We start from the raw sequence: 23,670 nt of genomic DNA on the forward strand, positions 1-23,670 counted from the left end.
ACTGGAGAAATCAGTATGAAGTTAAAGGTCAGAAAGAAAATATTCTTGGTTCATTATTTACGAGGCCGGTACACTTTCTTTACTGAAGACCACATTTTGGTCAGGAGTCTGTTCCTGTAGCTGTAATACTTTTAGAATTATACTAAATACTCATGCCTCTCTCCTGTCCCTTAAACCATGCTGAGTTCTCTTAACAATGCTCACAACTTTTTAAATAGCTTTGCATTAAGCTTTTCTTAATAACCCATGTTGAGTATGCCATCAGTATGATGAATGCCAAGAGTATGATGAATAAGCACTCATCACTAGACCCACTAGGACATTCAGTTTACATCAGCTAGTGTATTTACTTAATGCTTAAAATACTTTGAATGAACTTTTCTATAAACCAAAAAAAAAAAATATGTATTATATGGATTACTCTCTTAAATTTTCTTCCAGCTCAGTTTTTGGCAAAGTAAAACAAAGCTTCCTAAATGTTCTTCATGAAATAATCTAAAAGTAGGTAATAAAAATGCCTCTTCTTCCTTAGATGCCTTAGTCACAACTTCTGTAACAAAGAGATAAAAGCTACTTGACTTACTGTTAGTTAATAAGAAATTGAAAAAGCAAACTGCTTTACCTATACTACTATCCTTGCTACCAAGTGTTTAAAAATAAAACAGTGTGAGGCATCATCTGGGATAGATGAAAAAGATATTCTTTTTAGATAACCAAACAAGCATTCACTGAAGCAATTCAGCAAATATTTTTGAGGCAGGTACACAAATAAATTCACTGTAAGTTGAAAATACATTTAATATACCTAATCTACAGAGTACCGTAATTCAGTAACATAGCACCCTGTAAAGTATAGGTTGTTCACCCTCCCGATTGTGGGTTTACTGGAAGCTGAGGCTTTGCTGCCACTACCGAGGCATGAAAAGACAATCATTACTCCATATCTATAGCATAGGAAAAAAATCAAAATTTAACATGTGAAATATGATTTCACATTAAATAATGTCACCAACATAAAGGTATAAACTCAAATCAAACCACCAAATGTTGGTGATTATTATCTGTATTTAGAAAAAAGAAACCTTGAATTTATCTTACACCAAAGATAAAATTCAAAATTCCATTCCAGGTGGACTATAGCTATAATGTAAAACATAAAATAAGATTTGAGCAGAAATAGCCAGGAGTGGTGCACACCTGCAATTCTAGCTGACACAGGAAGCTCACTGTGAGTTCAAGGCCAGCCTGGGCTATATAGTCAGTCCAGGGCCAGTCTGAACTAAACAGCAAGACCCTGTCTCAAAAAAGATGAATAAATAAACGTTAAAAAAGAAAAAAAAATTAAAAAGCAAAAACATAGGGTCCAAAATGAGCTAAGCATAAAAGAACCAGGAATTTTGACACACACACACACACACACGCACACACACACACACATAGAGAGACAGACAGAGACACAGAGAGAAAGGCAGAGACCTTCTTTTCATCAAAAAATACCACTAAAGAGGGAAAACAGGTCAAAGAAGAGTCCTGTACTACGTATCTGATAATACATTCAAATTGAGATTACACACAGAATTTCCACATGAGAAAATGGCAACCCAAAGGAAAATGTGCAAAACTTTCAACAAAAACTTAACAAAAGAGGATAAACAAAAGTACAAAAACAGAGGAAAATATACATCTTTTCATTAGGAAATACAAATTGAAATATAATGTGATACACCTAATAAAATATCTTTGCAAATCATACATCTAATAAGGTATTAATTTCTAAAACACAATAAAAACTCCTATGCACAAATTTAACAATTATAGACCATTTCAAACTCACTCAGAGAGCTATGATCAAAAAGACAGACAAAAGAAGGGTTGGCAAAAACACTGAAAATTTGGAACCCTCAAATACTTTAGAAAGAAACATAAAATAATAAAGTCACTTTAGAGAATACAGGCAGTTCCTCGAATGCTTAAAAAGGACACAGGAAATTGACTTCTATGGTATCTTCCACTCAAGAGAAATAAAATAGATATCCACAGAAAGTTTTGTACATAAACATCTGCAGCACCATTAGGGATAATAGCCTAGGGATGGAAATACTTATATGAGCTCCCTTCAACTGACAGAAAAAAATATATACATATATGAAATATAATGTCATTCAACCATAAAAAGAATAAGGCTCGGATATACATTACAAAGCAGATGAACCTTGAAAATGTTATGCTAAGCAAAATATACCAGACACAAAAAGACAAATAGCTGTGCATGGTTATGCACACCTGTTATACCAGCACTTGGAAGCCAGAAGCAAGAGGACTGCTGCAAGTCTTGAGACCAGTCTGTGCTACGTAGTGACTTCAAGGCCAGCCTGAACTCTATAGTGAGACAAGTATTATATCATTCGAGTCATTTAAAATATCTAGAATGAGTAAATTCACAGGGAATAGATTATCTGTTTTCTAGGAGTGGGTATGTTGTTGTGATAGAGGGAAAATTGTTAAAGCATATAAATAAGCACTTCACAGAAAAGACAAATGTCTGATAAATAGAAAAACATGCCTAATTAGTCAGAAGTAAAAAAAAGAAATGTGCAAATTAAAACCATGCAATATTTTGTATGCATTAAAACCGGCAGTGTGTTACTTGACTTGAAGTCTTTCGAAAGAATTTCTAACATCTCAGTTTTAAGTACAAAAGAGTTTATAATTATGCTGGCAATTACTCAATAAATAGGTAAAAATATTTTTAAAAGGTGCACACAGTGGTCCTGCTATGCACAGTGATCTGACAGAGGCATTTATAATATCCAGTTCACGTAAAATACAGCATATTTATATATTCTAAATAATTATTAATGTATAAGATACAGAAAAATAGCATTTCATCATTTTAAGTAAGTAAACTAAAGGGCCTAATGGATTTCTAAGCAGCATTGCTGGGGAAAAATGCTTCAGTAAAGAAATACTGCCAATTATCAATCAATTTAATAATCTACCAATCTTCAATCACCAATAAGGGCAGCACTAGTTTCAAAGAAAAGAGAGCTTACTAATACTTCAAATGTAACATAACTGGAAGTGAAGTAAAAACTATCTGTAAAATTCATCTCAATTTCCCTCCCAAGGTAAAAATAACTGTATTTCTCTTACTTAAAATCTTATCTCTATTCTTTCTCAAATCATTTCACTTTCAGAGCAGTTCAGAATAGTAGAGTCAATTGGCAAGAACAAGAGTTCCAGGGAAGGAAACTAATATTTCTTTCCATAAAAGTAATTCCTTCATTCACAAAATGTCACTTTAACTTCAAAAGCACATAACACAACTTACAGCTTGCAAAATCACAGTCAGAAATTCAACATTCATTACTGTACGAGTATAAAATGTGCTACGGGAAGAAGAGCATTTAAAAAGGACATAAATAAAACAAAAAGGAAAAACATGAACCTATTTAATTTGTACTATTTATGCTATGTACTGATATGAGAAAACGTTAAATATCCAAATATATCAACTTCAAAGACAGAGAGCATAAAGTATTTTTTCTGTTACTACAAATAAACCTTTTGATCCCATAAGTGAAAAAAATCAAACCAAAACACAAATCATTAAGCAAAAGTAAGATTTATAAGAAATTTAAAGAAGGTAAAAAACAACTAGGAAAAAATAAGAAATGATTCCTTGTAACTTGAATACACATACATGAAAAAATTTTTCTTCGTCTCTATTTTAATTCAAAATTTCTTAACTCGACATTTCTAACATTAAGTTAAATTTACATCTATATTTATGGCCAAGTCACAATACAAAAATATACCCTGAAAATATTCCTCACTTAGCAAACAATACAACCACACTCAATGGAAAGGGAAATTATCAACAGCACAATCAGTGACCGCCAGCTGTGTAACTACAGAGCTGCACAATAAAACCATCAATACATATTACTTACCTTTTCAAGTAAGTAGCCAATGACTAAAAATCCTTTTCCACCCAGCATCTGTTCTTGCATGGCTACTGAACTTTTAAGTAGTTCAACCAGGAATGCCAAAAGAGTAGCACTGCATGTAAAGTACAGATAATTTCATTTTGTAATCATTAAATGTTTATTATAAACACAGTGTTCCATTTCAGTAATTTGTTGTGTGAAAAGATAAACAAATTTACGTCTAATTTCTACTCTGCTGACAAATGCTCCTATATTTTATATTGTAAAATAATGTATCTTCTCACAAGCATAGAAACCTAGTCTACCCTTTTTCAAATTAAATATAATTGAAAGAGAACCATATATTTTTCTATTCCACAGTTAAACATCAAAGTTTATACGTATTTCCTCTTTCAAATAAATGTAACATAACAAGCATCACTTTTCCACAAAAAGACTTACTTTAATATTTGTTAGAATAACACACTATCATAGAGAATTTTACGTATGTATGCAATATTTGTTTTTGGAATACACATCATGTTTAAATAAATGTATACACCTAATGTTTGAAAAACAGTGTCAGAAAAAAATACCCAGGAAAATGTGTAACATATTAATGCTTACACATGCTCTCAGAAAAATTCATAATAATAGAAAAAATGACAGATGTAACATACAAATGAAAACTAGCAATTACAGAGGATATAAATGAACACAATAGCACACAAAGATGTGGAATAATATTAAGCACTTGGTATGTCTTTTGAATGAGTGAATGAAGAAACAAAAGAAAAATAAATAACCTCACTGAATTAAGGTTTGATAACGCATTTCTTCATAAAGTTATATGTAAGAATTTGAAACAGCAGCACTGATACATGAATATAGCATTCTTAAAAATAAAAACACATATTCCTCCATTGTATGTGCATCCTGTAGTTTATAATAAATTGCTACAAACCAGACTTTATCAGAAATTAAAGTTTACCTTAATTATTTTGTAATTATCCTAAATTGTCTGTATTCATAAGAAAGGGTATAGTCACAAATTTCTAAGTAAATCTTACATACAATAGTACTTATTCTTACAAGTAATTATGAAAATGTATAATGAGAACATCTCCAAAATTATAAAAGCCCAACTTATTCACGCTTCTGAAGTATTCTAGCCCTTCTAGTTTCAATAGGATTAGCGGACAACACACTTCTCTGATTATGCTATTTTTGCTCAAATCAGAAATAATCTCACACAAAATCATCGCTATCATTATTATGAAAATAGGTATCTTGATGGACTACCTTGTATCAGAAAAAATGTACTATCCAGAAATAAAACACTTTATTACAGGAAATTAAAATTCAATTATAGTAACTAGCCCTATAACCTTAACCACAAAAAATGTAAATTAGTATTACAAATCAATGATATCATTTACTTAATCCTTAAATGGAAGAGAAACACTTTTAAGAAAAAAACAACTATCAAATAATTCATTGGAATTTTTTAAATGTTTCTGTAATGAAGCACAACTATTATGCAACCTAGTCCCTTTTAAATGAATTGCATCATTGTAAAACCACTTCACACATAATCACTTAAAAGCTGTATGACATGTAACACTTCCGTTTAAACACTGGGAAAGAATAAAGAAAATTATAGCATAGATTACACAATTTCCTAATCTTTTCATGGGATTTTTACCTACACAAAAGTCAGTGATTTAGAGGTGAAGTAAATGGCTAAACATTAGCACTGCCAAAAGAGAAAGACTAGAAATGCCTCACAATTGTTCCTATAGTCTATGAGAAAAGGCTAAATAGTATTTCTTAGAATAAATCACCCTCCTACACAGAACCATATAAAATTATAAGGATGCCATGGATTTTCTATTTTCTTTTAACTTGTTTATGTCAGAAGAACTTGTCATTCTCAAACATCAAATGAATTAAGTCAGATATCTAAATATTATAGAGTAGCACTACAAAACAAAACTATTAATTTTACTGCAATTCTCAAATCTTAACACATAACTATGCTATCCACAAAATGTTAATTTCATTTCAGTATTTACCATGACAATTGAAAAGTGCATTCACTTATGAATGTATTCTTAATTTATACCTCATCTCAATGCAACAGTAATACCACAACTTTTCAAAAAAAATCTTAAAAATAAGGTGTATTTGATATGGTGGGCGGAACAGTAAATAGATGGCCATCTTCGAAGAGGTACATTTTCAAACATAATTTAACAAACTTACCAGTAACTAAAATGCATCGGATTTCTGCAGGGCTCACAATAAACTTGCAAAATTCTGTGTACTGCCATACAAAATTTCTCTCCATTCTTGCCTATTTCCAACTCCCCTAGATACAAAGGCAAATATAAAGGATACTTCAGCCCATTCCTATATCTCCTACATACCACTTCCTGTCTAGAACACATCAGTTCATCTGTAGAAGATCTATATAGATAGGATAACCCAGAAAGCAAGCAGCTGTGTCAGCCAAACTAATACATAGAACATAGAACATTCTCTTGAAAAGTATAGCAATCCCTAGGAACAGATTATCAGTAGAGTATTTCATTTCATGTACAAAAGTGTACTGATTATAATGTCATAACATAAAATTGCTAAACTTTTCAATAGACAATACTGTAACAAATGTTCTGTAAGAAGCAATCCTACTTCAGGAATGGTTAAAGGTTTTGAATACTGTCTCCTTTTAAGAAAAATAACACTCATAATCTATTGCAGATTTTTTCTTAAAAATAATTACTATCTCTCAATATTAAAAAGCTTTAATTAAGTTAGAAAATAATGTTTATTTTAAGTATAATGAAATATGAAGGCTAGACCTTGGGAACAAAATGCAAGTAATAGTATAAAAATATCTGAAATATCTTAGTATATTTATTATGTTTCCAGAGCTTTCTGGTTCATATTATGAACAAATGCCTCAACTATCTTGGCCCACAAATACTTGAGAATATTGAATAACTATGAATAAAGATAACTAATTTTAATGGAAATATATACTGTATAGTATTTAGATTCTGTTAAAATTTATATATTTGACTTGATTTTACTTATAACTTCATCCATTTCAATAATGCAGATAATTCATATCATATGATCCAAAAAGTTTTATTATCCTTAAGGTGCTTTCATTATCTATAGATATATCATAAAGATACACTTAGCTTATGCATCTAATGATTCAGAATGAATATAAAAACTAAGTTCACTTCAAAGTCAACTCACAGAAGGTAGAACTTGGCCATATGATTTGCTTTATACTGAAATAAGCAAAATATCACAGCTCGACTGGCTTTTAAAATAAACCTTTTATCAAAAAGAATATAACTTATGCAAAAATTAAAGATTCCCTCTGAGAACCAACACCTTTCTTTTAAAAAGATGTGTTAAATCACTTGAGAAACCCTATAGACAAAATAATTGTCAGAATAAAATCAGAAGTAGATTAATTCCCAAATAATATTTAAACTATCAGTAAAAAAGAAAATCTTGTAACATTCCCATATTTCATTTCTTAAGCAGCCAAATTTGTACTTAAATAACTGAAGTCTTTCAAAAGATGATTACAAGTATGTAAAACATCAAATACCATCAATTCTATATTTTTGCCACTACAAAAATCTTCCTAGATGAGAGTTATCTCAGCAAGAAAACTGTAAATGAAATAAACTCAAGTTCACACCCAAGATAATTTCACACCCCAGACAATTACTTCCTAGTAACATAATCACAAAAATATTTTCAATAAATTAAAAGTTACTTTCCTTTACATTTCCAAAGTAAACAGATCTGAACAAATGCTTCCAAATACAAGTACATTTAGCAGTCACTTTTTGACAAGGCAAATGTGAACATACAATCTCAATGAAGACTAACTTTGCAGTGAAATATACACACACACTGTCACATTCATCAGAGCAGACAAATACAGTTCCATGCCACAGTCAAAAAAGGAAAATAAGACAAACGGGAAACAAGTGAAATGTAACACAGTAAAATATAAGGACAGATGTAAGACTCAGTATAGCACATGAAATCAGTAAGCCTGTTCCTGGCCATGAGATCTCTCCACAATAATTTCCATCCTACTGATGAAGAAGGAGGCTCATTTATCCACTTATGAACTGAACTGCTATCCTGTCATGAATTCTTGGCAGCTTTCTAGAGAGCTCTATTAAATGTTAGGCTATTATGCATTAGTATCTTCCTTTGTTTTATAGTAGATTTTAATTTCATGTTTCACCCATGATTTCTAACAAATGTGATAAAAAAAATGCCCTCAAAATCTAAAAAAGTGTGATTTATATGCTCCTAATAGTCCTCCAGTTTAACCCCAACACACATAACATCTCTCATAATACACTAAATTTTCTAGACTAGTCATGTCAAACCTTTTAGAACTTTAAAAGATAACAAACAGCCAGCTGTGGCATGCATGCCACAGGTTCACCATCACTGTCTAGCCCATTTATGAAAACTTCCTGGTCATGTTACAAATGGCAGCCATTTCTATTATAACCATGGGCACATAAATACTTTAGCAATTTAATTATCTAATTTCCTTATACTTCAAAGGAATCTACCAAGTTCCAAATTGGAAGTAGAAATAGGTTACAATTAAACATGGGTGATCTTAACTTTTTATACATACTCTAATGTCCTTCAGAATCAAAACAACCACAGTAGCAAGGCCAAATGGCCCCTTCTAACCTTATGCTGGCTCTTTCAACCAACCCTCAGTCCGTTTAACAGAAGCGAGATTAACAACATATCCTTAAGTGCTGCATTCAGCAAATGCAAGAAATTAAACAGCAAAACACCAGATTACACAGCTTAAGTATTTGATACTTAGGTTGTACATAGGCAAGGATTTTTCTATTGTTTTTGCAATTAATTTTATTTTAAATGACCATGTAATAAAATTTTGATAAACATTTAGTATGTAGATCGAAAAATGTTAACAGATATATAGATTTAAACTCTAACACAGTCAAAATATAAGCCAGTTATATCACATCAAAAATGCCTGACTTGTGCCGTACAGCTTTATAGTTACACCCTCTCAACACTCACAAGCTCCAGTAATTATTATGTCTTTCCTATAACTATAGTTTTGAATTTTGAAAAATGCCATATAAATGGAATCAGCATGTAACTTCTGAGACTTCTTTCTAGATCTCAATGTACTGCCCTTGAGATTTACCCAAGTAGATACATATATCCAGAATTCATTCCTGTTAACTGATGAGTAGTATTTCTCTGTATGAATGGATGTGCAAGTTTGGGTATCAATTCATTTTTAAAGGCAGTTGGGTTACAGAACAGCAATTATGAAGAGGGCTACAATAAACATTCACATAAATGTTTGTGGATGTTTTCATTCTTTTCTTGTAAGTAAATACACAGATGCTAAATGAATAAATTTAAGAAGTTAAGTTATATAAGCACATGGTTAACTCTGTAAGTCCTACTATATTCCAGAGGGCCTATGCCAGTTGGCAATTGTATCAGTACAGTGCTACCTCAGTTCACAAACTCAGTGTGTCCCACGATCTTGGAAAGACGGCCACATTTGTCTTCATGTGGGAAAGATGGCTGCCACTGTGTTTGTTACCAGATGCAGAGTTTGCAAACAACATTTTGCCAAATGCTTCTGTTCGCAAATCAAATTGTTTGCACATAAACTTTTCATTACCTGAAGTACTACTGTACTTACCAGCACTTACTAAAATGAACATTTCTTATTTGGACCGTTATGGTAGGTGCATAGTGTTATAGTGGTTTTAACTTATTTGTCCCTGTTGGCTAATGATGTTGAACATTTATGAACTATCTTGACATGCTTATGTTCTCTTTGGTGAAGTGTCTAAGTCTTTTGCTTGTGTTTAAAAATTGGGTTGTTTCTTGCTGTTCAAGACTTAGAGTCTTTTACATATTCCTGATATAAATTCTGTGTCAAATAAGAGATCTGGCATTCTCTTTCTCCAGTCTATAGCATATCTTTTCATTGCATTTTTACAAAGCAGACGTATTTAACTTTGATGAAGTAATAACAAATTTATCAATTTTTCTTCTTTTCTGAATCATACTTTGGTGCCATACCTAAAGTCTTTCCCTAATACAGACTGGTTTCCTCCTGATTCCTTTGAAAGTTCTATAGTTTCATGTTTCATATTCAAACTTAATTTTTGAGCTAACTTTTTAGTATGTGATTTAGGTCAAGGCTCAAGTTTTGTCTTATGGCTATTCCTCCTCTGTTGAATTACTTTTGTACCCTCTACCAAAAAAGAATTATTCATAAACATGTAAGACTACTGCTGAAGTACACTGTTTCAATAATATATGTATTACTTTGTTAAGGGCACACATTTAATTATTGTAGTTTTAAAGTAAGTTTTAAAGCCAGGTAAGTATAAAACCCCCAACTGCAGTTTTCCACATCATTTTAGCTGTCCTACTTACACTGTCCTTCCATATAAATTCTGGATTCATCTTTTCTTTATCAATGCACATATTCAGGGATTCTGACTAATACTGTGTTAAATCTATGTATCATTTTAATGTCACCATCGCTGTGTTGAATCTTCCTATCGAGGAACACAGTATGTCTTCATTTCTGTAGATATTTGCTTTCTCTCTTTAGAAATGTGTTTTTGCCTTAGTACCTTGTATCTTATGAACTTGCTGAACATGACAATATTAGCACTTTATGTGCATACCAATTTCTTGATAATTTATACATAGAAAATCATGTTGCCCATGAAAATTGATAATTATATTCTTCTCAATCTCTATAACTTGTCTTGCCTTTTCTTACTTTACTCAACCAACTAAAACCTATGTTCTGAAGTAGCATCATGGTGGTATAACACAGGAAAGAGCTTGTTTAAAAATTATAGAGTTACTTTCTCATATTTCTCCCTTTCCATAACCTCTCTGATACATTGTGATTATGAGATTCTTTGTCCCACTCTACTGTGTACTTCTATGACTGTTCACACCTGGGACCACAAATAGTAAGAGAGAGTAGAACTGTCTGTCTCACCCTTTTGGACACTAGCTCTACCAATTAAACACAAGATCACTCTCTCTGAGTTCTGGCTCCATTTGTCCCTCCGCCTCTAGTGTGAGAAGACTGCATGGGCACTAGGACATGAGAGCACAAAGTGGAAAAGCAGAAAAATTAACAAATAACTTTTGCACTAGGAATACAGGGTTTGTTTCTCTTGGAGCACTTGCTCTCTCATTATATCTGGCACACGATCCCAATTTTCCACTGCATTTAGTTTATCTGGAGAATAAAAAAATATGATGAACTCACCACCAGCTCAAAGGTATTACACATTCAGCTGTTCTTTACAAACTTAAATGAAGTTCAAAACTTAAGATAACATAGTATCTACCCACCAAAAAAAAAAATCTTTCTGAGTCCTTAACACTTGATCTAGCATGCTAATGGGACAAGTCATTCTGACCAAGAACCACTGTAAGCTTAGAAACCAAGTATGTCAGAAACAATGATAGATATTACCAATTTCCATGTTATGTTCCTTCTTTTTGACTACACAGAGGACTACATTTCCAAGCTCCCTTACAGTTAGTCATGTGACTAAATCAACGAAATAGTATCAGAGGACTTGTGAGCTACAAAAGTGAAGTTCACACATAATTTACTAGTCTCTCTCTTCCTTTCCTACAATGAATACTGCCTACTCTGAAATATCAAGACAACTCCCCAAACTGTAGAACCTCAAATAAACTATGTTTGATCACATGACAATTAATATATAAATCCTTATTGTGGAAGGCCACCAAAATTTCAGGCTTGGTTTGATATAACACAGCCTATCCGATTAAAATCACTGTAAAAAATGTACATTACTGTGTATTTCAGAGCTTTTTCCCAATGTAATGTCCCTAAATAATATTACCTATTTCCTTATCTAATTCTTTTATCAGATATTCTAGTAGATCTGACTCAGAATACACTGAAAACATCAAATTCTTATAAGCTTTTTTTTTTTTTTGGTTTTTTTCCGGTACCGGGAACCGAACTCACGACCTTGCGCTTGCCAGGCAGGCGCTTTTTTTTGCCGCTGAGCTAAATCCCCAGCCCCTCTTATAAGCTTTTATACAGAACAACACCTTGCATGTTTCTGAGTGGAAGCTGTCCACATTACCACCACCCCCTCAACAAAACCACACATTTATTCCCAGATGTCTATGACTGATAGTGAGACAATGTATTATAATAACTCAGTATACATAAACCTTAAACTAGGTTATACTCTAATAGCACACACCCATAACTTTCCCCATGGAATAAGAAAACTGAAAGGGCTTCTCCTAAACAAGATCTGCCCTATATTGGGTTTTCTAGATTACATTAAACCTGTTCCCATCTTCTGCACTGAGAAGGAAGCAATTAATTAGGGTACACCAACATAGATTGATAAGATCAAATGCTCAACTGTCTATTATAGTTTTCTATTACAATGTATTCATAGCTTGTTCGACTCTTTGATTACATTCACTGGCTATGACTGCAATAATGAGACGCAATCTCAATATGCGTCCTATAGACCAAAATACTGTACCAGCGCTGGGCTTACTCATCAATAAAAGCTTCCTCATCTATGGGTGGCAGTACATTTACTCAGTACCCCATATAAGCAACTTTATCCCAGCTATATAAAGCACTGGCTAGCTGATATAAATCCAAACAGTTTCAAAATCTTCATCTCATCTTTATGCCCAAATTAAAGTCTACAAGATTTCCTGGCTATACTAACTGTTCTTATATGAGGCACCAGAATGTTCCATATTGCGTTCTGCATATTCTGTTCAAGTATCTGGAGTAATACTTTTTCCAGCATACGTATCCATATTTCAGATAAATGTCTATTTCCTGGCTGTAATATTAATAGATATAATAACTTCTTTTAAGGATTCAAAGTTGTTCTTGATTTTACATAGTCACAGAAATATGAAAAAAAAATTGCTTCTATCAAAATGCCTTTTATTTCATTTTTACAGCACATCATTTACAATTTCCTCAGCTATAACTGTTGCAAAATTCATTGTAAATGAAACATCATGACTATGTTACTTATGATTCATGCTTTGGGAAAAGCAGAAGTAGTCTCCCCATCCAATTTCATTATTTTAAAAATATATAATACTTAATATCACCCCATGTTCTGATACAGGTATGCATTTGAGCATAATGTTTAAATCAAGCTATATGTCTCCTCAAACATTTATCATTTCCCTATGATAAGCATATTCCAAATCCTTTGAGCTTTATACAACAGCACACCAGAATATTAATTTTATGCTGACTGGTCATCTCCAATAGTAGACTCTGAGAAGCTGGGGATTTAGCTCAGCGGCACAGTGCCTGCCTAGCAAGCGCAAGGTCGTGAGTTCAATTCCCAGTACTAGAAAAAAAAAAAAGAGAGAGAGAGACTTTCAATAGTAGACTCTGAAATTCCCTTATATAAAATTAGGAATTTTGGAGGAAATATTTTTAAATAGATACCATAATGTTAAAAACAAGATTCACCCTTTGTACTCTATGAACTGCAGCTTGGTGATATAAAAATTTTTCTTCTTATTTTGTACAAGTTGGCATAAAAAAAAGAAAACATGATATAAACTACAGGTATACTCTATAAAATTTTTCTTGACTACTTCAAGTATGTTGTCATTCCTGACGTATCTGTCAGATGCACAACACAGACAAGCATGTTAAAGAAGCTTGCCCATCTTCCTTAGAACCCATTCATAAATATTCCGATAAGTGCCACGAATAAATGTTTGAAAACTAATGTATGTTCTCAAGATGCTTATATGTATCCATCTGAACAGATGCCAATAAAAATATTTAATAATCAGATTCAGATTAGCCTTATTAATAAGACAAACTGCAAAAGAAGTATCTAAAGTGGAACAAATTCAACATTATATCACAAATATAGAAAATGCCAAAATTCAAACATAATAAATATCTAAGATTTGTACAGAATGTAGACTCTAGTATGTACACGTCTGTAACTCTCATGACATAGAAAAGCCACCAGAAAACCAAGTTCACTGCAATTTTCAGAAGTATTAAGGACTAGGTACATGAGACTTTCCTCTCTGTGCCCAGTAGCAATCTACAAGCAAGGCATTTATGCATGTATAGTTCAATGTTTTAAATCACAAATTAGTTGTATCAAGGCAATTTTTTTACAAGAATTCTTTTCTTTTGGGTACCAGGAATGGAACTCAGGACCTTACAAAAAGTCTTAAAAGGAGTCCTATTTAAAAATTTGATAGATCAATGCCAAGATTTGCAATGTGATACTGAATGCTAATCAATATTCCATTGAGAGTTGCTGGAAGGGATCAAATCTGATTATATTCAATACTAGACAAAAGGCTAAAAGTACCAAACCCTGTGTCTCATACAGCAACTATATAACTGTAAAAATATTAAGCACTCTATGTATAAATATTTATATGTGTATATATATATATAAAACACACACATATATGATACTTTTCTTACACATTTATTACACAGAAATTGATTGGTGTCAAACTTCTTACACTTGATTTCCTGGCTACTGATACTAGGTTACAAGAACGCCTTGGATTCTGGAACCTATTGAACAATCAGGCCTTCAACCACACTGAAGATATACTAAACAGTGTGCAGGGCTTTCCGAGTTCCCAGAGGTATACAACAAATACCTAAACTCCTTTAAATCATCTCTACCCTCAAAGAGAACAATATTTATCTATCTGCGTTAGCAAAACCATTTTTTCTTCCAGCTGAGCCTTATTGTATCTTTCCCTCCAATTTCAGCTTGAGCTACCTTGTAGTAACTGAAGAGTGCATACTTAAAAGCAGACTTAGCTGATAACCTGTCCAAGAAGGCATTAACTTTACTTTTGCATCAAATAAATAAAACCTAAAAATGACCCTGATTACTACCCATAAAAGAGTAATCAAAGTGATCCTGTAAAAAGCATTCCATGTTTCTAAATGCTGGGTCACCAAAGAAAAGAAAAGCAATGATGTCACCTGAAAAAACATGTACAACAATCGATCTTCAAGAGGCAAAAACTACATGCTATTCTGGATATGGAAATAAGCGATTAAAAAAAAAAAAAAAAAAAAAAACCTTTGCATGGTACCTGAACCCTAAACATTTTTAAGAAAATAAAGATGTAGCTTCTATATCAGGCAAACATTGAAAAAGCAAGCACTTTGTTTTTCTGAAAATTGCATGAGGTATATTAAAATAGGCACTTGTATCAATAATTTAAAGTACACTAAAATCTACTGGAACTTGCTAACAAAACATCTTCAGTGCACCTGATGCTACAAGAAATTTATCACTCCAGCCATGCAGCATGTCCTAACTCTTTCTGAATGAAAAATACTATAAAACAACCATGAATTAAATTAAACTGAGTATTCTGTTTCCAATCTCCAATCCACAAATGAAGTCAAAATTTTAGGAAACATTTTAGACCCGCTTAATAATGTTAACCATCTTTTCAGAGAAAATATAACAAAAATGATGGACTACTTTCTATTATTTCTACGTGGTTTAACTAAACAATTTTATTTTCGGCAATAAACAAGAAATCTGTGTTTTGGTCTTTTAGGCAAAAAGATAATCAGATAGGCTTTCTACATAGGACAGATTATACATACTTCTCATATTATAAAAGCAAAAGACATTACTACTAAGCTGTAATAGACCAAAAAATAAGACTTATATTCTCTTTCACATGGTTGAAAATGATATATTTTATCTTTAAAGTTTGTATCTTTTGATTCATTTTGATTTTAGGTTCATGCACAGAGATATGGATCTAGGTTCAACCTTCTGCATGTGAATAGTTAGTTGACCCAGCACCATTTTTAAAGAGGCTATCTTTCCTCCAGCAAAGGGATCTGGACTGCTGCTTTGTCAAAAATCATGTAATGAAATGTGCCTGGAGATGTTGCTGTTTTTCATTATATTCCTTGATCTACAAGTCTATTTTTCCCAATATCATGCTTTAAAAAAAAAAAAATCACTGTAGCACTGCAGCGTAATTTGAGATCTGGGGTTGTGACGGCCCCTCCCTTTCCCTTGTTGCCCAGAATTGCTTTTGCTATTCTTGATCTCTTCTGGTTCCATATGAATTTTAGGATTGCTTTCTCCAGTCTTGTAAGGAATGTTATTCATGTTTTTATTGATATTGCATTAAATCTACATAACAGTTTTGGAAGTATAGCCATTTTAACTCTACTGGTTCTGCCTACCCAGGAACAGGGAATATCTTTCCATTTCTGATATACTCTCAACTCTCCTTTTTCAGAATACTATAGTTTTCATTGTTGAGGTCTTTCACTTCCTTGGTTGGATGAATTCCTAAGCATTTCTACTTTTTTGATGCTATAATGCAAAGTATTGTTTCTCTAATTTCCCTCTTGGTGAGTTTGCTATTGGCATACAAAAACACTATTGATTTTCGAGTGCTGTCTTTGTATCTTGCTATGTTACTAAATTTGGTATTAGTTCTAGGAAAAGACTAATTTTCATAGAAAAAATATAGAAATACAGAAATTCATTAAAATTGTCATATGAAATTAATGTTAGTTATAAAACTGGCCATATTTACGGATAGCACTTAAAATAAAGCCATTCTCAATTGATTTAGAGTGAGAACACTGGACTGGGGCTTTCAGAATCAAAACTCTATTTAGCGACTTAAGCCCTTGGGTCCTAAAAAACTTACTCAATTTCTTTCTTCCTCATCATTAGCAAAATATATTTAGATGAGATTGAAAACATAAAAATATTTTACCAGCCTATAATTTACAGTGAAACCTCAGTTCACGAATGCTTTTGTTTGCAAACAATTTGAAAAATTGGCAAAATTTGGGTTTTGTTTGTGAACTCTATATCTGGTGACAAACACAATCATGCCCATCTTTCCTGCACGGCTATCTTTTCCAAAATCATGGAACAAATTAAGTTGTGAACTGAGGTACCACTGTATATCCTTTATTTTTTATACTTATCAGAAGTAATTTATTACTGGTACTTTGTAAAAATATTTGCTTGTCTTTTTAAAAAATTACTAACCTGGTAATTTTGAAAAGTCAGAAGTCGAAGATTTTAAAAAGTACACAATATATACAATACATTCCTATTACACACCCATGGGCATCCCTGTAACCTATAGGGATCAGATAGTACATACAAAACAGTATTGGCAAATACACACTTACTAATGACAACTTCTGTCGATGTAACTTTGTTTGATATACAAAAGTCAAGTTGTTCCAAAAAACACGTTTTAAAGCAAAAACTTCCCATGTCACACAATGAGGACAATTCACTTTGCTTGCACTGCCCACTAAATTTAATTGCAGTGATTCATTTTTAAAAAGTCTAAATGTAAGAACGTTATTTTACTTTTATATAATGTATCTGATTATCCAACTCAAAGGAAAATAAAATCTGAATTTAATTTACTGAGTCATTTCTAGACAAAATACAAAAGGCATGTCACTTCAGGATTGGAATAAAGCTTCTTGAATTAATTTATTAATTTCATTTGAGTCATTAGGTAAGTATCAAATGTCTAGTGAAAGGTAGTTTGTTGAGTTATTGCGCTCAACATTCACTGGACTGAGTCGATCAACCAAATATAAAACAATATTAGTCCCCAAGGAACAGTAAAACATTCAAATACCCTGGATCATTTGGGAGGATTACTTGAAGGGTTGGAGAAAAATGGTAACCAGGAAGAAGTAAGAGAATATACTGGCCCAACTTACTTACTGAAAAACAGATCACTTAAAAATACTGTAAATGTTGTCACAAGCTATTGACTCAGTTTAATAGTATTTATCTACTAATTTGTTGCTTCCCATTTTTGTATTCTAAGAAAGGCTATTTATAAAAAATGCAATGAACAGTATTATACCTTGATATTTCAATACTACAAGAGAAGCTGAGACCAATAGCTAAAAAAGAAATCATCTTAAACCCTTCTAAGTTTCTATGACTTGATGTTAACATCCACATTTGAATTAAGATATTCAGTACTAAGCCAACCTTGCATTTTTAGATTTGGTGATCTGAGCAATTTCGCTGAAGATAACAATATTTAATATAACAATCATTGTTAATTCCTATCATCTTGTTTAGAAATCCTATATCATTTTTATTGCTTTTCCTTTGTTTTGTTTTTGTCTGTTATTTTTTTTATTTTCTTTAAAATTAAAAAAAGTTTTCATTACTGTAACTGAAATACAAAATGTAAATTCCACATAAGTATTTATCTACTGTAAAGAGCATCATTAACAGAAAAAGTTCATATATAAAGTAATAGGAGGCTCATTGTAATTTTTTTGTATTAGGATTCATAATATATTTTAAGTAGAAAATTATAGTGTTGAAGAGCATCTTCAGAAATACTTAGCTTGTTCTCACAATAACAGCTAAAATTTGTATTCAATTCTTTATGTGCGATCTGTATATTTTCTTGCATTTAGCCTACATAAATAGTTCTGTGCATTATTACTATTCTAAACTTCTCATGATATAAACTAAGTATTTTTAAAAATTAATAGCAACTCAAAGTTGTACTATTAATCAACATCAATACAGGTTTTGAACCCAAGTCTGTCTGACTTCAAAGTCCACACATAGAGTAACAACTATAATACACAGCATTTAGAATAAAACAAAGCCAAAAAACTTCTCCTACATAAGTACAAAGTATCTTTATAAGCCTCAGAAAATAAGATGGTTCCTTCAATGAATTATTTCAATATTAAACCCCCTATACTGAGAAAAAACTCATGACGCAAATGTTACAGTAATGGCAACAGAGGTAAGGCTCTGGAAACAATAAAATGTATCATTAAAGAAAAGGCACTACTCAGTAAAGAAAATGCATAGAAAGTAAAATACTCCAACTTTAAACACTCATTTTAGATCTCAGTTCAATTTCTCAAAAAGGTAATTAAAAACAAGACAGTATTGCAACATTTTTTCATGTATTTCTTATATATAGATTATAAAAAATGTGTATTACATTTTCTCTGCAAGATTAAGAACTTTAATGCAATTGTCAGTCATCTGGAACAATTTAATATTGACTAAAAATAAGATGATATATCCTACTTCAAGTTGTTGTTCATTTTTATGAACTGATGACACAAGCATAAACCAACGAATTCTATAAATTTTTGCTGAGTTAATAATCCATACTCTTCAAATAGAAGGGAAATTCCAAAATAACTTTTAACATTAAAAAAAAGAATGAGTCTATTACTGACCCACATACTTTTCTATACTAGTCCCCTTCACGACTTCAAATGTTAGCAACATATGGTATCACCTACTAAAGAACACGCCTTAGATACGCGGGCTTTGAAACTATTGACGAAAAAGTAATAGATAAGAATTTCAAAATAGCACATCACTGAATCAAATACCACCTTAGAGTTATGCATTGCTTCTAAAGAGGACAGTGATTTCTTTTCTACTATATGTTTTCTATTAGCTATAAATTAAGATTATAATATATACCACTAAAAAAGTAGGAATCAGTAATTATAAAAAAATTAAAGTGAATCATGTAAAAAGAATAAAAACAAAAAATCAAATTGAAAATCAGTATGATGACTCCTCACACTTTATCTCCTAGATGAAATAAATATAATTTAAATACCAAAATACAGTTTAATATTAACACTGAAATGAGTTTTGAAGACAAGTATTTTTAAAAATCCATGTGTCCTGAATGAATGGACTAGATAACCTGTTATATGTTTACTGCACTAATATTTTATAATAGCTATTTATGAAAGAATAAATTATTGGGATAATTTAATAGTATTTCAAACAAAAACATTCCATAATCTATTCACTAAGCAACAAAATTTATTTCAGATTTTAAACAATATGCATTTTATATCAATTCATAAGGAATACTTAAGTCACACAGAGTTTGTTTCACAGCATATACTAGGCTGCAAATTGCTAATAAACGTATACTAGTTCACTGGGATAAAAAACAGCATAACATTTTTAATTTAAATCCAGGACAGAATTTAATGTTAGGTTCTTTCAATAAGCTGATCTGTCCCCAATACAATTATTTATTATGTTATAACAAAGTGATATCATGGCAGGCCATAACCTCAGGAAATCTTTTCACTTCAAAGCATTTCGCTATGAAAACTCCAGGCTTTACACTACATTGATATAAAACAAAGCAGACCTGATGGAAGCTGAATGCTATAAATGCACAGATCACATTTATACTTGAATTTATATTTTACACTGTAACAATCTCAATAGAGGAACAATATTATTAGCTATACTAAAAGAGAATGACAATACCAACTCAGTTAATATGAGAAAATCGTGTGTTACATTTCATTGGACCTTAAATTGTTCCCATAGCTCCATTCACTAATTTTTCAATCAATTTAAAATTAGATGACCTGTGAAGAATCTTATGTGTATCTGTACTTACTAAGGAAGTATTCCTATATAACTTTTTAACTGAAATTTAATGTCTATCCATATAATTTCTACTTCAAAATCCAAAACCATACAATGTACATAGTTACAGTTGTTGCTAAAGTTTGTATTTAACTTCATATATAATTCTAAGATATGACACTAAGTCAGAATTTGATGAATAGGTACCTCCTTGTAAAATTAACAGAAGCTATAAAAAGTGTATATTATATTCAACCTGATTAAAAGTTAAATTTTAAATAAATACGCATATGCTATTTAGGTCCTCAAAAATGAACTGTGTTTAAAGAAAAGCTAGTGCCAATTAATACTGTACTAGTCTTAAGTCATGTTTAACAGAATTATAAAATAATACCTCTTTAAAATATAAATTGTTATTAAATAGTACCCTTGTAAATAAACTTTACCCTAATAATTTCCTACAACTACACAGGGCAAACCATAAGTATTAGCAAAGGACAAAGTCAGGGCTACGAATTTTCCTCAACCATGTAATAACTATACTACAACTAATAAGAATTTTTATAAGAAAGGAATTACTTTATGGTAGTAAGAATCTAAGTGTTGTGGTTGATTTTATAGTATGCAAATATGTATTTGCCTTAGTCCAAAACAAGTTTGTATTAACACTTCAAGGTCAAAATTCAAATGCTCTAATACATCATACAGCATTGAATAAACCATGCTTAATCTAAGTATGTAAAAGATACCAACTGCTGTACATTCAAAGAAAACTTACCAGACAGTTGTTTCCACTTGACTGTCATTGAGTTGTCGATTGTCCAGTTGGGCAAAAAGTGGAAAAAGCACTTGAATTCCTCCAATTGAGTGAATCGCACTATGAATTGAATGTGTTACTATAGCTTTCACATCCTATATTCAAAAACAGAAATGTTTATTAAACCGCTATGGTATAATTTACACCAATATTTCCTTGTTACAAATATCCTTATAATTAAATAACATAGTTTCACACTTTAAGAGCTCTCAATTCTATAATATTTGATACACATATACATATAAAATTTAAAAATCAAGATTATTTTTGCGAATGGCTTCTAAATTTGAAATCTTGACAGATCTTTGCACTGAAAATATGAGGCTAAAAACCAAATTTTAGTGTAGAATAAGATATTATTAATGAATTTAAGGACAAAATCTTCCACAATAGCATCACAAAGAAAAACTAAACTTAGGAATCAATTTAATGTAAGAAGTAAAAGACCTTTACACTGAAAACTACAGTACTCTGTAAAAGGAGATCAAAGAGAGTACCAGAAAATGGAAAGCTATCCCTTGTTCTTGGATAGGCAGATTCAATATAGTGAAAATGGCCACACTTCCAAAATTATTACACAGATTAATGAAATCTCGATCAAAATCACAGAACTAGAGAAAACAAGCCTAAAATTCATTTGGAAACAAAACAGACCTAGAATTGCAAAAGTGATTCTGGCCAACAGAACTGGGCAAAATTCAGGTAATTTTTATGTTTAAATAGAACATTCTAAAAGCAAAGTATATCTTTATATTTACCAATTATAGCTTCAAAAATCAATACAGTTTAGTTTAAAGGACATAGTACTATATTAATGCATCTTGTCACCCTCCCCAAAAACATGAGACAAAAGCTAGGTTTAAACAAAGTGAGACAGCAATGGTAGATTTATAAATGAGCAAAGTTTAGTGCATAAACACAGTCAATGCTGACAGTAACATAAAACTAGGCTACTATTCACCAACCTGGAGCATGAGAGCATGTGGGGAATGCACAAAAATGGATGCGTTTTCCTTTGGTGATGATTCCAGGCAAAGCTGAGCATCAGTGGCCTTAGCATTGTACGTAAAGGCAATACTACTTGCAAGTTTCCCATCATATAGAACCTGTTTATGATGTTCTGCCAAATGAATATCACTCTCAGATTTAAACTTGAAAGTACTCTGCAAAAGTAAAACTAATATAAGTACTCTTTTTAAAAGTAACACAGTAAACTCTATGACATTTTAAAGCAGAGAAACAATTCCAATCACAATTTGTTGTATCCCTTCCATGTATATGGCACTAGACAGTGGTAGTACATATTCAGTTACTCTCAGTTCTAGGAGAGGGAAATTTTATTAAATTAATAATGATATTCAGTTCCTTATCTTGTCATTTTAACAATCTGGATTATTTGCAAAATAATTTTTTTACAAAAATATAAAACCAGATGATCTTAATTGTAATAGACTTTTACTTTAATACTACATAGAATAAGTATAATTTTTATTAACATTTTGAAGTGTTTATAAAACTAAATAGTTCCTAGGAAATGAAGTACTCTTTTTTTTCAAAGTATCTCCCATGTGCCCAAGGAGTTTTATTTCCTTTTAATTATTAACTAAACACACTAAAAGAAACATTCTAATCAAATATAATAGAACTCAACATGGCTTTATTATACAGGAAACAAATTACTTATGTAAAAAATGACTATCATTTGAGACTGAAAGAAGTGAACATTTTAAAAATATTTGTATCTTTACTAAAAGTGGATGAATGTACAGAATATCAGTACTACTCAAAAATATAACAGCTATGTAAAACTCAAAAAGTTCATTAAAACACGTTATTACTTTTTATGAAAGAGGAATTAAAGATATGCCAAATGTAATTTGAAAAGCACTGTTAGAAATGATTAAAACTGCTTGCAAATATGAAGCTGACAACCATTATTTAAACTTGCTAAAAAAACTCATGAAATCAGTATTACTGTTATTTTCAACTATACAACTATGAAAACAATGCTATAGAAATTAAGATTTAGAAAGTAGGGGGAAAAGACAGAATTTCAAGTCTTCTGCCATAGTCAATATTAAGCGATTGGAAGTAAATCATCTGAATTTTAATTCTAACTAACATTAATTATATTCTTTTTGCTTAGAAAATTATGTAACTACCATGGCTCCAAGTTCCTCACTCTAATGTTACAATAAAGTTAAATTAAATCTTCTATCAACTTATTATAACAAATGAAGAGTATTATGTTGGAATCTCCACGAACTAAACAGTTCTTCTATAATTTTAAAGAGAAAAGAAGAAATTAGGATCTTTAATAAAATCACTTAATTTTTAAACTGAATTCAAACACTTTAATGAA

General features: G+C 31.4%; 1 protein-coding gene across 7 annotated transcripts in view; it reads right to left on the reverse strand.

The window, feature by feature from the left end:
* Positions 1–23,670, reverse strand: part of Nbea (neurobeachin) — a gene marked incomplete at its 5' end in the record, with an annotated part of 638,824 nt that overhangs the window by 492,894 nt on the left and 122,260 nt on the right. For all 7 annotated transcript variants that reach the window (XM_013515839.1, XM_013515836.1, XM_013515838.1 and 4 more), the window contains 3 exon segments: positions 3,954–4,062; positions 21,270–21,403; positions 22,274–22,471. In XM_013515839.1, coding sequence (XP_013371293.1) covers positions 3,954–4,062; positions 21,270–21,403; positions 22,274–22,471 — 441 coding nt within the window.

The sequence above is a fragment of the Chinchilla lanigera genome, unplaced genomic scaffold (genome assembly GCF_000276665.1).
Source record: "Chinchilla lanigera isolate Chin_1 unplaced genomic scaffold, ChiLan1.0 scaffold00030, whole genome shotgun sequence".
In the NCBI taxonomy this organism is placed as follows: domain Eukaryota; kingdom Metazoa; phylum Chordata; class Mammalia; order Rodentia; family Chinchillidae; genus Chinchilla; species Chinchilla lanigera.